General features: G+C 33.6%; 2 protein-coding genes across 3 annotated transcripts in view; both read right to left on the reverse strand.

The window, feature by feature from the left end:
• hfp (Poly(U)-binding-splicing factor hfp) overlaps nt 1-20,176 on the reverse strand; it is a 278,153-nt gene that overhangs the window by 192,655 nt on the left and 65,322 nt on the right. The window contains exons 3-4 of one of the 2 annotated variants that reach the window (XM_073989366.1): nt 10,581-10,681; nt 10,386-10,491 (exon numbers count right to left, since the gene is read on the reverse strand). The exons of the other annotated variant lie outside the window; for it this stretch is intronic. Coding sequence (XP_073845467.1) covers nt 10,386-10,428 — 43 coding nt within the window. The 5' untranslated portion in view covers nt 10,429-10,491; nt 10,581-10,681. The remainder of the gene's footprint in view (nt 1-10,385; nt 10,492-10,580; nt 10,682-20,176) is intronic. 2 annotated transcript variants of the gene reach the window in all.
• Nucleotides 1-20,176, reverse strand: part of LOC141405256 (uncharacterized) — a 105,075-nt gene that overhangs the window by 23,061 nt on the left and 61,838 nt on the right. The window lies entirely within an intron of this gene.

Raw genomic sequence — 20,176 nt, forward strand, 5'->3', positions numbered from 1 at the left:
GTGTACGATAACCCAATAATTTGTACAAATTCGTACAAATTTTTACTGAATGCTGTTCGATAACAAAATTATCCAGCAAAAGAGAGCGAGTTTGGAGAGATTTTTGGAGAGTTTTGTGACTGAGAACTTGCAAATTTTTGCTGGGAAAATTTGTCCCGCAAAAATTTGCAAGTCTGATCAGCTGACTTTTAATCACCTGTTCAATGTAAACAAATCGAAATGTTGACATTTTTGACCAAGAAAATTTCACAATTGAAATTGTTTTCAGATTCTAAAGCGTTGTCGATAGTATTAAAGCATTAAATAAGTAAAGTGCAACTTCAAAATTTATGTTTTTGTTCCGTTTGGTTTAAAATATCAAAAGAAACAAAAACAAATTTCATACATTTTCGGAAACAGCTGACTTTTCTGCAAGTTTTTGCAAAATGCTGTTCGATAACTTTCTGCAATTTTTCTTGCTTGAGAGAGTAAAATTCACTGAGAGAGGTTGCTGGAACTGACTGAGTAATTATTGCTGGGAAAGTTATCGTACACACCTATTACTGCGCAATGTGACGTGTCGCGCGACATTTATGAAGTCGCGACGATGTCAATAAAAAGACATGCTGCATTTATGAAGTCGCGACGATGTCATTTGACGCATAACACTGCATTTATGAAGTCAGCCTTTCTTCGTCAAACTTCAACAATTCTGTGGAAAGTCATATGTTTTATATACACTGGTGTGCGAAATAATAGAGCCACTGAAGTTACAACGCATTAAACGTTTCTAAATCACTTCTGAAAAGTTTTTTATGGCGCAAATTGCATTTTTATAGTGGAACATTATCCCATAAATAAAATTCAGTTAACATTTGTCCAATTTGGCGGTTGACCTTGTGTTAGGCTGGGCAGAGCCTGTAAAGGGCTGTGCGAAATAATAGAGCCACTTTTGGTAAACAAGACAATTTCTTCTGGGTCCATATGGGTTTTCAGCACAGTTCTTTACAGGATCTGCCCTGCCTAATACAAGGTCAACCACCAAATTGGACAAATGTTGACTGCATTTTATTTATAGGATAATGTTCCATTATTAAAATGCAATTTGCGCCATAGAACACTTTTCAGAAGTGATTTAGAAACGTTTAATGTGTTGTAACTTATGTGGCTCTATTATTTCGCACACCAGTGTATATATATATATATATATATATATATATATATATATATATATATATATGCATATTTCACAGATCCTGTTGATGATGTTGTTCTCCACTGTTGGTTTTTTCTACGAAGTGGCGCTCGAACATTTAACAGCCTAACCCCCATTATTATAAGTCTTCTTTTGTTATAGTTTGGATTTAAAATTCATCGCGCGATATCTCAGAAACTTGACCTATGGGGAAAATTTCCTTTTGGGTTCTTAATATACTCACTAAGGGCTTTCATCTCCAAAAGGAAGTTTCCACCGCACAGACCTTGAGTTCCAATTTGTGGCACAGTGTAATAAAAACCAATTCTGTTCGAATGCTGGTAAATAAATCAGAAATTTATACTTCGGACCGAATTTGGTCCGAAAGTCTGCAAAAACTTCCGATTTTGATTCGAATTTCGGTCAGAGAACACGTCAACCACGCCATATGACTTTCGGTCAGAGTACGGACCGAACTCGGATGTTTCTTCCGACTTTCGGACCGAATTCGACTTTCTTCCGATATTGGGTTTGCTGGGCCGGTTCTCATTTACTTTCTTCATTTCACTTGGCAAAACCCGGACATGTGTTGTGTTTGTCAATACTGACATTATACGTGCCATTTATATCAAAGTTATGTAGAATGTGTATATGAGAATTATATGCAACCAAATCAATAATTTCAGTAACAATCGCGTGATCGAGGTTCGGAAGAATAATAATACAAATTCGCGGAAAGATCGCCCAGAAGCATAGCAGAAATTCTAAGTTCTTGAATGTTTGGATATTGTAGTAAGATAATACAAGTTATTGGCCATGTTAGCTTTTTTATATTACAATTGATGAATAAATGAAATGAAAATGAAGATTCATCGTAGCGATTGATTATAAACAATAATTTTTGAGAATCGTCTACGTATGGCAAATTGCTCGCCGGAAAGAAGCGCATAAGAATAATCTGGTCAAAAAATCGTGCAACAATCTTCCAAATGTTTGCAGGGAAGATGTTAAAATTGCTACCTGTAAATGTTGTGCACATAGTGTGATCACTATGAAAAATTGCAACTATCAAAATGTATCATCATATGTACATTTTTCGTTTCTATTCGGTTATGTATTTGCGTATGTAGTTGAGAAAAAAATGGTGGAAGAAAACAAATTAACCAAAAAACGCAGAAAATAAATAAAGAAAATTAAAATGTGAGCGCGATTAGAGTTCTTAGCAACATAAATTGTGTTTGTTAGTGTGAACGCAAAAACTGAAAGTCGTATGCAATTCGCCAAATATACACCCTTATTACGGTTGGCGTTGTCGTAGCCAAAATTGCAAGATGAAGTGTCATAACGACTCATTGGTATTAGGAAATTAGGAAAAGTAAAAATATAAATTTTTAAAGAGCTCTTTTGGTAACAAATATTAATAGAATTGTTATTAGATCACTTTTAAACTTTTAATCCCAAAGAAAAATCAACCCTACAGTTTTTACAATCAAAATGATTGGCGTAGACGTTTTTGTAGTCGTCGTAGGTTTATTTTTTGGTATCACGAAAAATTTAGGACGAACACATTTTCTTTTTTCTTATACAAAAATAACAAAGAAATATATTTTTTAATTGTAAAACAATTTGTTTGTAATAATTGTATGTAAATTGAAAAAAAAAAATTGAAATTGAAAAGCTAGTCATCTGATAAACACAAGTTAAATCTTAACACGTTCGCGGACACCCAATTTTTTCAGAAGTTAGTTTTTTTGTATTTATTAAATAATTATTAGTCCTATTACAATTTTTTATTTATTATATTATGGATACTGATAAAATTAATAGTACTATGTACTTTAATCGCAAAAACGTACGATTGTATAGAAGTTAATGACAAAAACTTGACTTTGCAAATGAATGCTATAGCATTCACGTCCGCGAACGTGTTAAGAAAATAAATAAAGTTAGTAAAATTTTGTATTTATTTTTGTTGTTTTCCAATATATTTTAATAATTATTTTCTAAAAATTATTTTTAAATTGATTTTATTTTTTTATAGAGTGGTAACCAAAATCGGTCACGTCTCTTCTCTCGTTTTTCAACGCCATACGTAATACCGATTTGTCGTATCAAAACAATAAATGTTATTTTTAACCCAAGAATGATGAATGTGTTTCTTTTGATATTTTATTGATCTAAGCTGCTGTAAAATTCAAAAATTTTCTATCTATATTATTTTTTATTACGTACAAAATGTAAACTACGACTACGCCAACCGTAATAAAGAATGTCGTATGCGTAAAATAAGTGACATCATTTCCGACGTATATTTTATTTTAATTTACAATTTGATTATTGTGCCATGGAATCAACTAAAAACAAGTGCCCAGCAAAAAAATCGTTACTAAATTATGGATATTTATAGTATACTTATTCACCCTTATTACGGTTGGCGTAGTCGTAGACGTTCAAGTGACGTAGGCGTAGTCGTAAGATACATTTTTATATGATGAAAAATTATATACAACGACATTTTTTGTCTTTGATAGCATTTTATGTCCTTAAAAATCGAAAGAAATACATTTGTAATTCCCAGAACGCATTTCTTGGTTTAAGTACAACATTTATTTATTTATTATTATTATTTTTTTTTTTGATACGACAAATTGGTATTACGTATGGCGTTGAAATACGAGGAAAGAGTCGTGACCAATTTTGTAAACGACAGCATATAAAAATAAAAACAAATTAATTTCAAAAGAATTTTTTGGCAATGATTATTAAAATATATTGGAAAATAACTATAATAAATACAAATATTACTACTTTGATTCATTTGCATACGATAAATGTCGTGTCTTTATCAGATGACAAACTTTCTATTGAAAATCTGTTAGAGTCCTCATATAACGATTGATGCAATGTAAATTTCTTAGTTCTTGTTCAAAAGATGATTTCAAACAAATTGTTTTAAAATTAAAAAATATATATTTTTTAAATTTTGTATGAGAAAAAAATTGTCGTTGTCGTAAATGTTACGTGGTACCAAAAAACAACGACAACGGCTACGCCAACCACCACAAAAACGTCTACGCCAAACACTTATTTTGATTGTAAAAACTATAGGGTTAGTTTTTCTTCTGAATTAAAAGTTTAAAAATGATCTACTAATAATTCTAATTGTGTTTGTTACCAAAAGAATTCTTTAAAAATTGAAATTTTTGCTTTTTTGTTCAAAAACATACATAATACCAATTAGACGTTACGACACGTCAGCTTGCAATTTTGGATACGACAACGCCAACCGTAATAAGGGTGATTGTCTTTGGATCCACTGATGTAATAAAAATATGACTAACAGCTAAAACGCTAAGCCAAATTTAGATGTAAATTACGAAACGAATATCATGTAGTATTCTATGTATGTAAATTTGTAATCATCTATTAACAAAATAAAAAAATAGTCGTAACTACTTAAAAAACCCTACTACTCCTTATTTTAACAAGGGCATATCGCACTGAATAACTATTTATTCTGCGACCACTAGAACCGTTATTTTATGGCCCAGCAAAAATTTGGTAGGCACATGTCATTACTTTCTGCATTACCAGGTAATGAGTACTCATTACCCTCCGCATTATCAGACAGTACATGTATAACAGTTAACACATAACAAGTTACATCCTTAATTACTACTTACTAAGGAATAAGTACGGGGGCACAGAGCTAGTGTGTCTGACTACAATTCCTAGGTTTGCGTGTTCAAAGCTCACCGTCGGCATGGGAGTTTTTTGTTGACAAAATTACGAAGAAATGTTGATGTACATGGATGTTTTTAAACGACCTTTACTATTTGTATGGGTGGCCTAGTATGTAGTGTGTTTGGCTACAAATCAGAAGTTCGTGTGTTCGACACCAGCAGGGAGCGGAATAAAAGAAAAAGAAAAAAATTGAATTAATTTCTCGTTAGAGACGAGCTTACTGACCAAGATGCTTTTTGGAAAAAGGAAAGCCGACGATACGAACCCACCCAACCACCGCTGTGTGACATGACATGTTTCTCCTTTGGTTTAGGAAGGCTCCTCAGACACATCGATTGTGGGGCGGCTTCGCTATCATCTAACTTTTTTTCTCTTTCAAATGCAATTTGTTTATTACAAAGCTGAATTTTTTGTTCAAATCTTTGTATGGCTTTCATGACAAACGCTTAGCGTAGCCTTTGAAAGTTATGAGTTTGGTTCTGAACACTAACACGCCGTGACAACACTTTTTTCCATGTGTTTTTCAAGGACGTTGGTTCGAACCCCAGCCTGGCTCAAGCTGATTTTTATTTTTATTTGAAAATTTTGCCTATTAGGCGAAGGTCATTTTTTATTAATTTGTAATTAATTTCTCGTTAGAGACGAGCTTACTGACCAAGATGCGTTTTTGAAAAAGGAAAGCCGACGATACGAACCCACACAACCACCACAGTGTGACATGACATGTTTCGCCTTTGGTTTAGGAAAGCTCCTCAGACACATCGATTGTGGGGCGGCTTCGCTATCATCTAACTTTTTTCCTCTTTCAAATGCAATTTGTTTTTTTACAAAGTTGAATTTTTTGTTCAAATCTTTGTATGGCTTTCATAACAAACGCTTAGCGTAGCCTTTGAAAGTTATGAGTTTGGTTCTGAACACTAACACGCCGTGACAACACTTTTTTTCCATGTGTTTTTCAAGGACGTGGGTTCCAACCCCAGCCTGGCTCTAGCTGATTTTTATTTTTATTTGAAAATTTTGCCTATTAGGCGAATGTCATTTTTTATTAATTTAATTGGGTTCGAACCCACGTCCTTGAAAAACATGGAAAAAAGTGTTTTCTCGGCGTGTTAGTGTGGGGCGGCTTCGCTATCATCTAACTTTTTTCCTCTTTCAAATGCAATTTGTTTTTTACAAAGTTGATTTTTTTTATAGCTTGAGTGGAGTATTACCCCATTGGCTCAACTTCATTTATTACCCTCTATTACAGAGAGTAATGTTTTTCAAAACGAACTGACAGTGTTGCAAAATTTTACTGATCGCTACCAATATCATGATTTCATCCCGGCGAAGGGAATTATCAATTGGCTTCTCAGTTTTTGAAATGATGCCTTTTTAGCGAAAAACCGAACTCTTTAAGTGTCTAGTATTCTCATATGAATGAGAATCACACTCACTTTTCGGCTTTTCCAAATAAACACCAAAATCAAAATATTTTGCAACATGTCAGCACGTATCAACTAAGAATTCTTCGAATTCTGTGAGTTGAAAAGAACACCAACACAGTTGCCTGTGAGGTTGTTTATTGGAATTTTGTTTTTTTTTTTTTTTTTTTTTTTTTTGTAACATAGCTCCAATCCGCCCGTGCCTCGGCTGTTTTTTGTTTGTTTTGTTTATTGTTGAAGTTTAATCTCATTTTCGATTGCTTGAGTGGAGTATTCCCCTTTGGCTCAACTTCATTTATTACCCTCTATTACAGAGAGTAATGTTTTTCAAAACGAACTGACAGTGTTGCAAAATTTTACTGATAGCTACCAATATCATGATTTCATCCCGGCGAAGGGAATTATCAATTGGCTTCTCAGTTTTTGAAATGATGCCTTTTTAGCGAAAAACCGAACTCTTTAAGTGTATAGTATTCTCATATGAATGAGAATCACACTCACTTTTCGGCTTTTCCAAAGAAACACCAAAATCAAAATATTTTGCAACATGTCAGCACGTATCAACTAAGAATTCTTCGAATTCTGTGAGTTGAAAAGAACACCAACACAGTTGCCTGTGAGGTTGTTATAATAATAATAATAATAATAATGGCGAACAATTTTGTAGAATATACGGATTTGATACGATCACATTTTTAATGAGTTTTTGAAAGATTTTCGAAAAAAGGACAAAAAAGACCGCTTTGATGAACCGCCTAAGTAAAGTTGCCAAAGACACTATATACCTGAAATGCAAGGATTCCAAGATATCTAAAGTCGAATATTTCGAAAAATTTAAAAATGGGCGGAACTTGCCCCGCCTATTTTGGCTACATTCCGACGTAAACTTTAAAAACGCCGATACACGTGTATCATATTTTTAGCTCTACTTTCATAATCTACTCGATTTTCCTTGTCATTTTTTTGTTGACGCACAGTGTAATCTTTTTAAGTGTGTTTTGAAATTTAGTACCCTCTCACTTTGCCTTACAAAAGACGACAAGTTGTTATACTCAACACATCCAGCATAATAGATCCTTTGCTTTGTCAATTCGAGTCTTCATCGCGGAATTCTAAGATTAGTAGCATTTCTAGTATTAAATATATTTGAGCTATCATTAAAAGTAAATGATCGAGTGTTTATGTTTTTGGCAGATTTGTGAACATACATTAATAAATATTTTTTATATAAACCACTAATGGGCAAAATTGACTTTCCATAGTCCCGATACGAAGATAACGTATTATACTTTGAGGGCAACTTGAAAACACAGCGTAGAGCTTTATTTTGCAACTTTTGAAGAGACTTTAAATTATTTGTTACTTCCATATCGTCAGTTGTTTTGTGTTGTTTAAACTTCGTCGAAATATTTCAGTTGCACTCTCACGCATTGTTCCTCGAAAATGCAAACTAATTTCTTCAGAAATAAAAATGATACATGTTTGATTTTTACCTGCGTTAAAAATGTGTATTTTTGACGTTTTGAAACACGTAGCTTCGCAGTTGTTAAGTACTACAGTGTTAAAACATAATACTTCATATATTTGCAGTCATTTGCCAAGAAACTGACGATACGGAAGTCAGCCTGTGTTCTCACTTTAAGGATTGTTTAAACGCTTATAGGTGCACCACCAACTGTTCTTTAAAAAATAACCCGGCCGACGGTGAGCATTGAACACACAACCCTCGGATTTATAGCGTGTGTGTCCGCTCTGTGACACCGTACTCATAACGTAGTAAGGAATAATATAAGTAGTAAATATGCCTTTACTGTAGATTACCTCACGTTAAAAAATTTCAAAATGTCAACACATTGGCCTATTTTAAGCTCTTAAGGTAGAAACACAATCAGCCTGTTGCTTGCTTTGCTCCAGTAAAAGAATAAATTATAAAATGAACCTAATGCTTGGTTTACATTTACGAAATCCACTCGATTTCAACTGTCAATTCCTTTGCGTATACGTCAAATGAAAACTCATCTGAAATCGATTGGATTTCATTTGACGTTTAAGCAAAGGAATTGACAGTTGAAATCGAGTGGATTTCGTGAATGTAAACCAAGCATAATTCAAATTCGTCTTGTTATTGTTGTAACAGTGTTTGTTATTATGTTTGTATGTTCGTTCTTTGTTCAATCTGGCTCTGGGACTATCTCCAGTTCCAGGAAAGTGGCTGCTGTGCAAACATGTAAAATAAACAATTTAGTTGGAGTTTTAGACCGAAAGTCACAAGTAGAAAATGTATTAAAATATAAAGGTATTTCACAAAATAAAATCAATTTGCAAACTCAGTCACTTTTGTAGAGATAACCAATGAGCTGAGAGAATTTTGCGCCTGCAAAATACGGGTCGTTATTGGTAAAAACACTGAATAAATGTATATTTAGTTAGTTTTTGTTTCAAAATTCATATTTTTTCAATTTATTTATTTAAGGCAAGATAAGGAATACAATAGACCACATAAACGCAACATTTACGTTTTGAATTTTTGACAAATTAACATGAAAACTAAGTACACGTGTGTGGCTACACTAACTTTGTCGAAAAAAACATGTTATTTTACTGCATTTATGAATGCGCACAATGATTTACTTTTATTTTTTATAAAATTCGTTTTTACGTCCTTGTTAATTGTTTCTTATGTATTTTTCTTTTCTTTTTTCTTCGCAAATGTCAGTTGGCATAACGAATAAGCACTAAAACTTTTAGCCTTGTTGTGTCGTGTTTTCTAGTGCCACGAAACACGACGTTCGCGCACATCTAATTCGAACACCCCTCAAAAAAAATAATTAGTCATTTTTAACAGTAGATTTGTCACAATGAAATGTATGAATTAAGTGGATCGAGAATCTTTAAGTCCCGGTCCACACTAGCGTGATTTTATTGAAAAATTTCATGAAATTAAGCGTTCTTAGATCGAGTTCCATATCAAAGTAATTTTATGAAATTGTTTTAGTGGATAACTCGATCTAAGAACGCCTTATTTCATGAAATTATTTGATTGAAACCACTCTAGTGTTACCAACATTTCAAATAGTAATCTATTTTTCTTGTTATTTGGCGTAGCAGTACTAAAGAAATCTCAATTGTAGTGCTGCACAAGTGGACGTGACGCGTCTTGTTGGATTTATGAAATCGCCATGACGTTTATTAAAAGACATAATGCATTTCTGAAGTCAAGAAGATGTCACGTGACGCATCATGTTGCATTTATAAAGTCGAATTACAATTCATATTCGAACAAAACTTGTTTGTTTCAACATATCTTCACACTTTTCATATAAACTAAAAGGTATAGCTGACTTCATAAATGCCACATGATTTGTCTCGTGACATCGTCTTGACTTCATAAATTTAATATGCGACTTCATAAATGCAACAAGGCGCGTGACTTTGCGCAGTAATTGCCAAATTTGACAAGGAAAAATACATAAAAACAGTTAGAAAAGGCGGATTTGTGGTATGTATTTAATGTAATAAATGTATTTCCAATAAAACCCGAATTTAAAAAAGTAAACAAGGTAAAGCAATATGTGCATTCATAAATGCAGTAAAATGACATGTCTTTCTTTTGACAATGTTAGTTTTGGCATACATATTGACTTTTATTATTTATTATTATTATATTGTGAACAGTTGCGATGCAAATATTGCACTTATGAAGTCAGCCTCTACTTTTAACATCAATATTTTAGAAAATTTCCACAACAAAGTGTTCAATTCGCGTCTTTATGTATATAAAGGCCTGCAGATAATTTATAATATTTTTTCATAATTTTATTTCCAAGTACTTTGTGTAGTTAAGTACAGCGAATGCTGTAGCAAATATAGTAAAGTAACCACACATTACTTAAGTCCCATCTAATAATTTCTTAAATTTATAAAATGAATGCGTAATGCCCTTATATCCGTTTTATCTACGAACAATAAATAAACGCTGAAAAGATAATAATAGACAAAAAGAAAGTAATGGTGATTTATAAAATGGATCACTGGATCATTACCCATAGAGACAGACAGCAACCAGCTATTACGATGCTTGTACATTAAGGTATATTAGAAAATCGGCTCTATATACAATAAAAGAAAATAATATGAAAAATTAAAATCCTAAAAAAAAGCAAAAAAGAAAGAACAATAAATTATTAGAATGGGCCTTCATATTAAAGAAAAAGCACGCATTAAGGTTTGAAACACACCCTTTAACAATCCTCCAGTGAGCATGATGTTTGCAATTTTATATCTGGATCGACGATGGACCTTCTTACTCTCAACGTTGCCGGAACGATTGGATATTATTCTATGATATTAACGCAGAAACAATGAATAAAAGAGAAACAAAAAAGAAGACAGAGAATAGAAAATCAGTCATTTTTTTCCAAGTAAAGTAAATATATAGATCCAGACAATGCCATTATATGAAGTTAAATGACTCTGTACCTAAACACATGAAATAATGAAGAACACGTATTATCTTACTTTAAAAACCAATTTCGTATTTGAAAAACTACTACGGTTATAATAAAAATTCATTGGTAGGGATGATTTTTAATAAAGTTGTATACAAATATAGGTATTTTCATTATAAAAAATTCCCATTAAAATTCGTGAAATCTAAAGCGTCAAAAAATTGTGGTTGTGAAGCAAGCAAGTTTGCTTTATTTTTATCCTGTCAGGATATTTTTAGTAGATCGAAATCTATCACCTTCATTAATTGCATCAAAAAGAAAAAATTGTGCAGAGTAGGGTTAAAATTGGTCTGTTAAAAATGTATATGTATTGCCTCAAGAATTTTCTAATTGAATTTTGGACATGAATCTTTAATATATTGAAGAGAACACTAAAGATAGCGGTTAATTTGGTTCTTAGGGTTCCTAGTGGTTACTAAACATACACACCAAAAATTGTGAACCTGGGTCCACGTTAGGGTATAGCTCCCATATAACGGTAACTTCCGATTTTCAGTATTTTGGGGATTTAAGCTAAATTTTCCGAAAATCAATTATTTCGCCTGCAATAATTAATAATTTAGTACCCTCTATGCCTAAAAGATGTGATTATGTCATCCAGAATAGAGGATACGCAACGAAATATTGATTTCAATGGTTTTTGTTGTACTCAAATTGGTGGGGGGTGCTTTAGTTTTGTCCGCTTATATTTGCGACCTAAAATGTTTTTGAATTTTAACTTTTGTTTATTAAATTCAAAATTCCTTATATTTGTGTTTTCCAATAATAAAGATATAAATAAATAAAAAGAAAAATAAGAAATAAATTTATTACTTTGTTTTCTTAAAAAAAATATCTTTTAAAAAATGTACTGAGGGGGTGCTTTAGTTTTGGCACTGTATATTTGTGATTTTTATGGCTGGGAATCCATATTTATATTGTTTGTTTTTTGATTTTTTTATGGGTTTGATTCCTGTAGACCTTCTATGTTCACTCTCGTGTAGGGACCTCCCTTGCTCATCTCCCCACCACTTTTCTTAACAATTGTTAAGTGCAGTGGTTAGTGGCTATGATTAGGGGGTCTATTTATATTTTTATTTCCATGAATTCCTTTGATAGTCATTAATTATAGTATGCATAGTATTTATTTAAATTTTTTCCAATTTTTTGTTTGTAAACTGCCAATGAAATCTGAATTACTTCTTCATGTCACATCATTCAACTATTAAATACGAATTCCGTAATGAACATACTTCATGTTTGTTATGTCATATTCAAGCTATATTGAGGTGTCGAGACTTTACATTCATCCTGTAATCAAAATAATTACGAGTTCAGTATTGTGGGAATGGAAGTGCATGAAAAATATCTATAGGACAAAATGTATGAAGGGTTCTTCGTGGACTATATGTATATTGAAAGCCAACTAGAAATTTGTTTCGCTGCCTTCACCAAAATGTTGTTCCTTGTTGCTAAACAAGAAGAGAAAATAATGAAGAAAAATTAATTTGTGTGCATCAAAAACTGCTAAAATCTGCTACATGTAGCATACCCACTTGAATTTTTTTCCTATCATCAAAAAATTATAATTGTACCCACAGCCTTTAGGGCTACGAGACAATATACACTTTGATACGATTCAAATTTTAGACTCCACATATGTTTGGACGGACAGCCCGTCCGTCTGTATCTCAGTTGTCTGGCAGGCTGGAGCGCATGATAACTCACGAACGGATTAACCCATTTGGTCAATGTTTTGGATCTCGTAATATTTTTCCAAATTAGATTTAAGTCATATCGGCTATAAAAGTTCAAACATTTTCGCTAAAATGGTAGTAGTCGATTCGATCTGAACTTTGCACATTGCAATATTTCTTCCAGAAATATATCGAATCTAATGTGGATTATATCGGACCACTCCTTCAAATAAAATTACTTCCAAACGTACAACAAGTTCCAAGAGAATATGTGTGGCCAATATCTTCATGTACGTCCCTCATAAAATTCAACATAAGTGCAGTTTAAATACTGTACGAGGATCCTTTGGACTTTTTTGACATTTGTAGTCTTGTTTACTGCGATATCCAATTTTAAGTGGGCAATTCCATGCTTCCTGAAAAAGCTCTAAATACTAAAGTGACCGACTAAAAAGGCTTGTAGGCGCAGTAACTATCATCCAAACAGGCCACAACATTCTAAAAGCTCCCTGAATACATAATTTTTGGGGGAAAATATTTTGGTTGTGTAGCCAGTATTAGATCTGTTTATAGTCGCAAATTCACACAGGCTAAGAGCACATATCCTGTCGGCGAAGGCGATTTATACTTTTTGACTTATTTTTCAGAAAAAAATTCGAAATTCACGATTTTTTTTAGTTCGTTTCCAAACTTTTGCAAGTTATTATAAATATAAAATGCTTTTGGACACAAGTGGTCAATAGACAAGGGTTTTATTAGGTCTTATTAGTGAATAATTATGTAGGGTCCCAGCAAGCCAATCGTACAGACATCGTAACGAAATCGGAACGAAATTCGGACGATACGTCCGATATCTGATCCGAAATCGTAACGATATCTTAACGAAAGTTGTATGAAGTGGTTGACATAATTTCTGAACGAAATGGAGCGACATCGGATCGATTTCGGTCCGATTTCGTAACGAAATCTGAAGAAAATCCTTGGGAAATTCGGAAAGGAAATTTCTTTCCGACATTCGTTCCGAAATCGGTACAAAATCTGAACTATTTCCTCTCCGAAAAATCGTTTAGAAATCTGAACGACTTTGCTTCCGAAATTGTTCAGACGTGTCTGACATCAGACATTTGGTTTGCTGGGGTTCTTTAAGGATCGTATATTATTTTTCAAAACTAGGCTTTAAGAAATAAAAATTTAAGAAATGTTTGAATTCTAGTTCAAATAAGTTGCAAGACCTGGATCCAGCAAAGTGTTTAATGTCATCGAGTACAAAAACTTCTATTCATACAATTTAAAAAATTAATAAAACTTCTCACGGTGCGCCTTAATAAATTTAAACGAAAGGTGCTTACACCTGGAAGTTTTAGCGGATTCTGAAACTACAATGTTCATACATGAAAAAATAAAACAAAAAACGCCCGAGGGATTTTCAAATAAATCACTTTTTTTGGTTTTCACGATTTTGCGTGGAAACGTCAAGTCCTATCGAAATGAAGAAAATGTTGTAGAGGATTTTCAACGCTTGCTGCCTGCAAAATCCTGAAAATCTAAAATGAACCTAAAAATGTGAACTTTGACCGCGATTTATTTATCATCTATGAACATTGTAGTTTCAGAATTCGCAAAATCTTCCCAGGTCTAAGCACCTTTCAATTCAAGTTAGTTAAGGCGCACTGCCTATGAATCGTAGTCTGTATCGTCTATCACTTCTGGTAAAAAAATTAAATTTGACGTTTTTATGGCATTAAAGAATATTTTATTCTTAGGTTATCGACACAATAGCTAGATATAGAAGTCCAATATGTGCTCTCGGATTCGAATTATTCTTTTTTTTAAAGGTATTTAATTTATAGAAGTCGTATAGGTATCTCGATATGTAATTAAAAAAATGAGGCGTTATGTTCGGGTCGAACTATACCCCTATTCAATTCTTCCTACTCGCGAAAATAGTTATGTAGGGATTGGATTAAAACGGGGATATATTTTAACAACTTTCTGCATGGAGGCTCTTCAACAAAAAGGAATCCCAAAATCTGTATTACAGCTGATATTCTAAATATTTTATTGAGAGCTTTGAAATACTGAAAATTTTGCGATAGCAGAAATAATGGCAATTCTCTGTACATTTAAAATTCTAGGATATACCATATTGTGGACCTATATTTGTTAATCATGTAGTTCCAAAATATAGGAAAACGGTGTGCAACTTTTATATGGCGACTATACCGAACGTGGTTCGATATTAATTCTAAATATCCGAGGACTTACATTCTATAATCTGTAAAAAATTAAAATTGTATACTAAATATTGTGAGCCTTCTCTACTGAACTCATATACTATATGTGTCAATATTTCATATAAGATCAACAACAAAACCTTAAAAAAGCTTTACGTAACGCTACACACCATTTTAAATTTTCATGATTTTTGGTCAAGTTGAGTTTGCCTCTCGTATAACCTTTTCTAGCAGGATGTTGAAAAGATCACACGAAAGGCTGTCTCCTTGCCTGAAACCTATTTTGGTACAAAACTCTTCGGAGAGGTTCTTTCCTATTTTAACTGAAGATCTTGTGCCAGTTAGATTCATTTTACAAAGCCGAATGAGTTTTGCGGGGATACCAAATTCAGACATTGCTTGGAATACCTTTGACATAGCGGGCTGTCGAAGGCTGCTTTATAATCGACAAAAAGGTGGTATGTGTCGATCTGCATCTCTTGGGTCTTCTCCAGGATTTGGCGCAGGGTAAAAATCTGGTCAATGGTGGAATTGCCAGGTCTAAAGCCGCATTGGTATGGTCCAATTATTTCGTTGACCATGGGCTTTAGTCATTCGGACAATATCCCTGACACTATCTTGTACGCGATAGGGAGAAGACTTATGCCCCTATAGTTGGAGCATAAAGTCTTATCTCCTTTCTTATGGACGGGACACAGGATGCTCAGATTCCAATCGTCGGGTACGCGTTTTTCCTGCCAGATGGAGCTAACTAGCTGATACATACACCTTATCAGCGTATATATATATATATATATATATATATATATATATATATATATATATATATCACGAATATTGTCAATTATTTCATATTCCATTTCAGAAAAAAAGGATAAATTTTTTTCGCGCTACATCAACGATTTTTGATATGTAGGTTAAGAAAAAAATTCTCAGTACGAATCTGGTCGCGAGCCACTTTTGGTTGTTGCGGACAAAAGTTATGGCGCTTTTATTTCGCTTTTTAAGAAAGAAAATATTATAAAAACGCTAATTATTTTAATGCGCACAATTGTTACAAAAAAGTTCTCTCGAAGTGACTTCAGCGAGTAGATTGCATAATACCTGCAAAATGTTACACAGAATTCGCGGAATGTACATAAAATTGATAAATTATTGAATATAAGTCAACTTTTTTCAAAATTGAGGCCCATTTAATGGTCATAAAATTAACTAAAAATGTGTTCTGGATCAAAACTTCACGGCGAATCAAATGAGACTACAATCATACGGATTGGTGTTATAGTTTTGATGTTACAGCCAAAATAAGCACATATTTTGGCCAAAAAAGAAATTTTTGTTTGAAAAAATATTTTTTCACATGCATTATGTAGTAGAAAATATTGGAAAAATCTATAGGAAAACTTCCTTCATTTTGCCTAAATCTCCCAATAAAATAGACGGATTTTGCTTTATTGACATTCATATTAAAACTTTCCCATTAGGGAAGGTAATTGGGTTGATGAGGATATATCCCAAAGCTTCTGAAATGGAAACAGAGGTCAAATAACCCATTTTATTTAATATGCATTACAAAATACGTGTAAATCGCGTAATTATCAAAATCATTTTGTCCGCATGTGATTTTCATGTACAGCAAGACTATATCTTTTAATCTATATATATTTTTCGAAATTTACATTGGAGCCTAAGATGTAGCATCGGCTACATCCTAGCATAAAAAAACCTATAAAATATCGCTAATTTGCGCAAAGTGCATACAATTTTTGTCCGCATCCGATTTCAGTGTTCCCCATGAAAATCTATATCGATATATATCTATTTCAAGGCGATCAATCAAGAACCGTGGATGTAGCATCACACACTATTTTTTGGGATAAAATTAATGTAGCTCCCTTATAAGTGAAGTTTTCAAATCTTTGTTTCCGCTAAAACGAAGATGCTGTACTAGTTCATTCATTGCGTTTTAATAGATGGATTTTCACGGGGAATGATTTATTGGATCCGGAACGTAAAAAACTAAAATGTGCAATCAATTACGAAGAAATCGAATGACAATTGTTAAAATTAGGCCCGAAAAATATGATTTTTAGAAAAATGTTCGCACAAAATTTTCGCATTTGGATGCAGATTTCTATGAAACTGTGCAGACTACATTCACAATATTCGTATCAAATAACTCAGAATCGCAAGTACTACAATCCTATATATGGTTTTTATAAAAACCTGTTTGCGGAATGAAATTAGGAGAAAATTTCAAAAAAAACACTGTAAATGTGTCTTCAAAATGTCAGCATCATTTAATGGTAGAAGCAGACGAAATATTGAAAAGTAATACATTCGTGAGATGATCCTTATTTAGTTTGCTTGCGCTTTTACTTTGACAGGAAACTCGAGATAAGCGTGGTTTATTCACAAATAGAGAGATAACAAAAGAATACATGGTGGCTTCAACCCATTTTCACCAATTTTTTAACATAAATATACCCACAGCTTCCATGCAAATTATCTTTTAAGGCCAATATTTTTTGCCACGTCCAAAAACATTTCATTTTATCCAAAAATATTTAATTTGTATAATATACAATCACAAGTCGCGTGTTCTAAAAGGGTAAACCTTGGCTTCAACTATGTTAAATTTTCAAAAATATTGGTGATATATATATTATATAAAACTATTAAAAATTATATATATATATATATATATATATATATATATATAATTTTTAATAGTTTTATCCCGGTAAAGTCCCAAATTTATGGCATTTAATATTTCTATCCCGAGAGTTTTACAATTTATTCACTAATTCCTTCCTTTCTCAATTAAAAGTCGTTGGTTTATGTTTAAATAAAGTAATTAAAGGAATTATATTTAGTTGAATTCATGTTTAAAGTTTATTAAGAAAGCGAACTCATTTTAATAAAATGAAGTGGATAATGAAATAAATGAAAATCGATAATGAATAAATGAAATGAATAAAATGCGAGTTTTGCCGAAGCACGTCTTTACTCTTCTGCGTCGTTGTAAGAACTAAATTAAAGTATGAGTGTGATATATGAGCATACCAAATTTTCCCATCCCACATCTCGGCCATCCTGCAGGTTATCAGGGTTCATAATTTCTTCAATGTCTTCTTCCGCAATATAGTCGTTTGGCCACGGCTTCATAAATTCTGCACACGATGTAGTTTGTTTCGTTAGTACACACTTTGCAACATCGTAGGTGTCCTTAGGTTTAACTTTCACGACCCTATAAGGACCTAAATATTTCGGTTTAAGCTTCAAACCTCCACTAAGTCGAGTTCTTTTTATGGCTACAAGGTCGCCAACAACGTATTTGTGTGGTGGTTTGCGCTTCTGATCGTAGTATTTCATCCTGCACGGCTAAAATTTGAAGCTTCGCTGACTTGCGTATTTGATCTCGCTGTTCGTCGTAACATAGAAACGTTTCTTCCTCAAGGAGCTCCTTCAGCTTTTCGTCTTGTTTAGTTCTCATACGCGTTCCAACCAACATTTCGAATGGTGTGTGTCCTATACTTCTTTGATACGTTGAGTTAATTTTCCTTTGAACTTCTCCAACATGTTTATACCATTTGCTAGGTTTGTCGATACTTAGCTTTGACAAAACGGACACAATTACGCTGTTGAGTCTCTCTATTTGGCCGTTCGCACGAGGAAGTCCCGTCGTAATTTTGATATGAGTGATTTTCTCCTCGTCGCAATGCTGAGCCAAACGTAATACTTTGTAGCTCCAATCTTGAAATTGCATCTTTGGCGGACGTCGTCTTTATTGGGTACAGCCAACAAAATTTCGTAAAAGCGTCAATCACGGCAAATATGTGCTTATAATTCTTGTTTGTAGTTTCCAGTGGTCCCAGGTAGTCAATATGGTAAGTATGCAGAGGTGTATCTCCTTTCGGCATTGGTTTTAGTTCTCCTTCCTGCTTTCCATGCTTTCATATGTCTATGGATTTTATCTTCCTGCTTCGGGATGTAGTACTCCTTATCTATCATTTCTTTAGTCTTCTTTATTGAGAAGTGTCCTCTTTCATGGGCATTTTTGATTATCTCGTTCTGCATTGCCTTTGGAACCACTAAGAGTTCACAATCGTTTTCAATCTTGTACAGTATACCACTTTTAATAAAGTAATCTTTGTAGTTCGGCTTCTCCTTCAAGATTTCTCGAATTGCACATAGGTCTTCATCCATCTCTTGCAGCCGTTTTATCCGTTCCACCAAACCATCGTCGTGCATAACCATTACCGGGTATCGACTCAGTGCATCTACATGCCTCATCTGTGTGCCAGGTCGTATTCTTGCAAAAATAAAATCCACCTTGCTACTCTTGTGCTCAAATCCTTTTTATCCAGTGTTTTCGTAAAAGCGTTGCAATCCGTCATCAATTTAAATTTTTTACCAATGTGCTAACTCTAAACTTTGGCAATGCCTCAATGACAGCAAGTACCTCTAGCTCGTAACTTGTATATTTTCGTTCAGCATCAGTGGTTTTCCGACTCATGTAATACACCGGATGCAAAAGGTTGTCGTCTGGAGATTTTTGCAATAATACTGCGCCATAGTCATCGATAGATGCGTCAGTATGGACTTCAGTTTCAAAGTTCTCGTTAAATATGCTTAGTACTGGTTCGTTAATCATGTACTGCTTTAGACTATTGAACGCCAATTTTTGTTCATTGCCGAATACAAACTTAACTTTTCGCAGATCGTTGAGTGGTTTGGCTATCAGTGCAAAATTCGGTATGAATTTTCTAAAATATCCGACGAGTCCTAAAAAACTTTCTAGTTGCTTCAAATTCTGCGGTTGCGGGAACTTTATCACAGCCTTCGTTTTTTCTGTACCAGGTGAAATTTTTCTGTCTTCGATGATATTACCCAGAAATTGGATTCTTCTCTTCAGGAAACTGCACTTCTTAAGATTGATGCCTAATCCATAGTCTCTACAGGTATCCAAAACACGTTGTAGGTTGACAACAGCCTCTTCATAATTGCTTGCGGGTATTATGACGTCATCGACGTATGGAAGGGCAATACCTTCTCTATTCAGCTCTCGGAATATGGCATTTATGTGACGTTGGAACACAGCCGGTGAGTTAGAAAGACCAAAAGGAAGTTTTCGGAATTGGTACTGGCCATTGTGAGTCACAAACGACGTATACTTTCTGCTCGCTTCGTTGACTGGCACATGAAAGAATCCGTTTCGTAAATCTATCGTGCTGAATATAACGGCTTTTTGCAAGCGATCGAGCTGATCTTCGATAAGCGGCAACGGATAGTGATCTTTTACTATTACCTTGTTTATTCTTCGATAATCAACGCACAGTCTCGACGTCGAATCTCGTTTCTTCACCAAAACAATGGGACTGCGAAACTCGGAGTCTGAATGCTCGATAATACC

The sequence above is a fragment of the Musca autumnalis genome, unplaced genomic scaffold, assembly GCF_047663935.1.
Source record: "Musca autumnalis isolate F117 unplaced genomic scaffold, ASM4766393v1 scaffold_5, whole genome shotgun sequence".
Lineage (NCBI taxonomy): Eukaryota > Metazoa > Arthropoda > Insecta > Diptera > Muscidae > Musca > Musca autumnalis.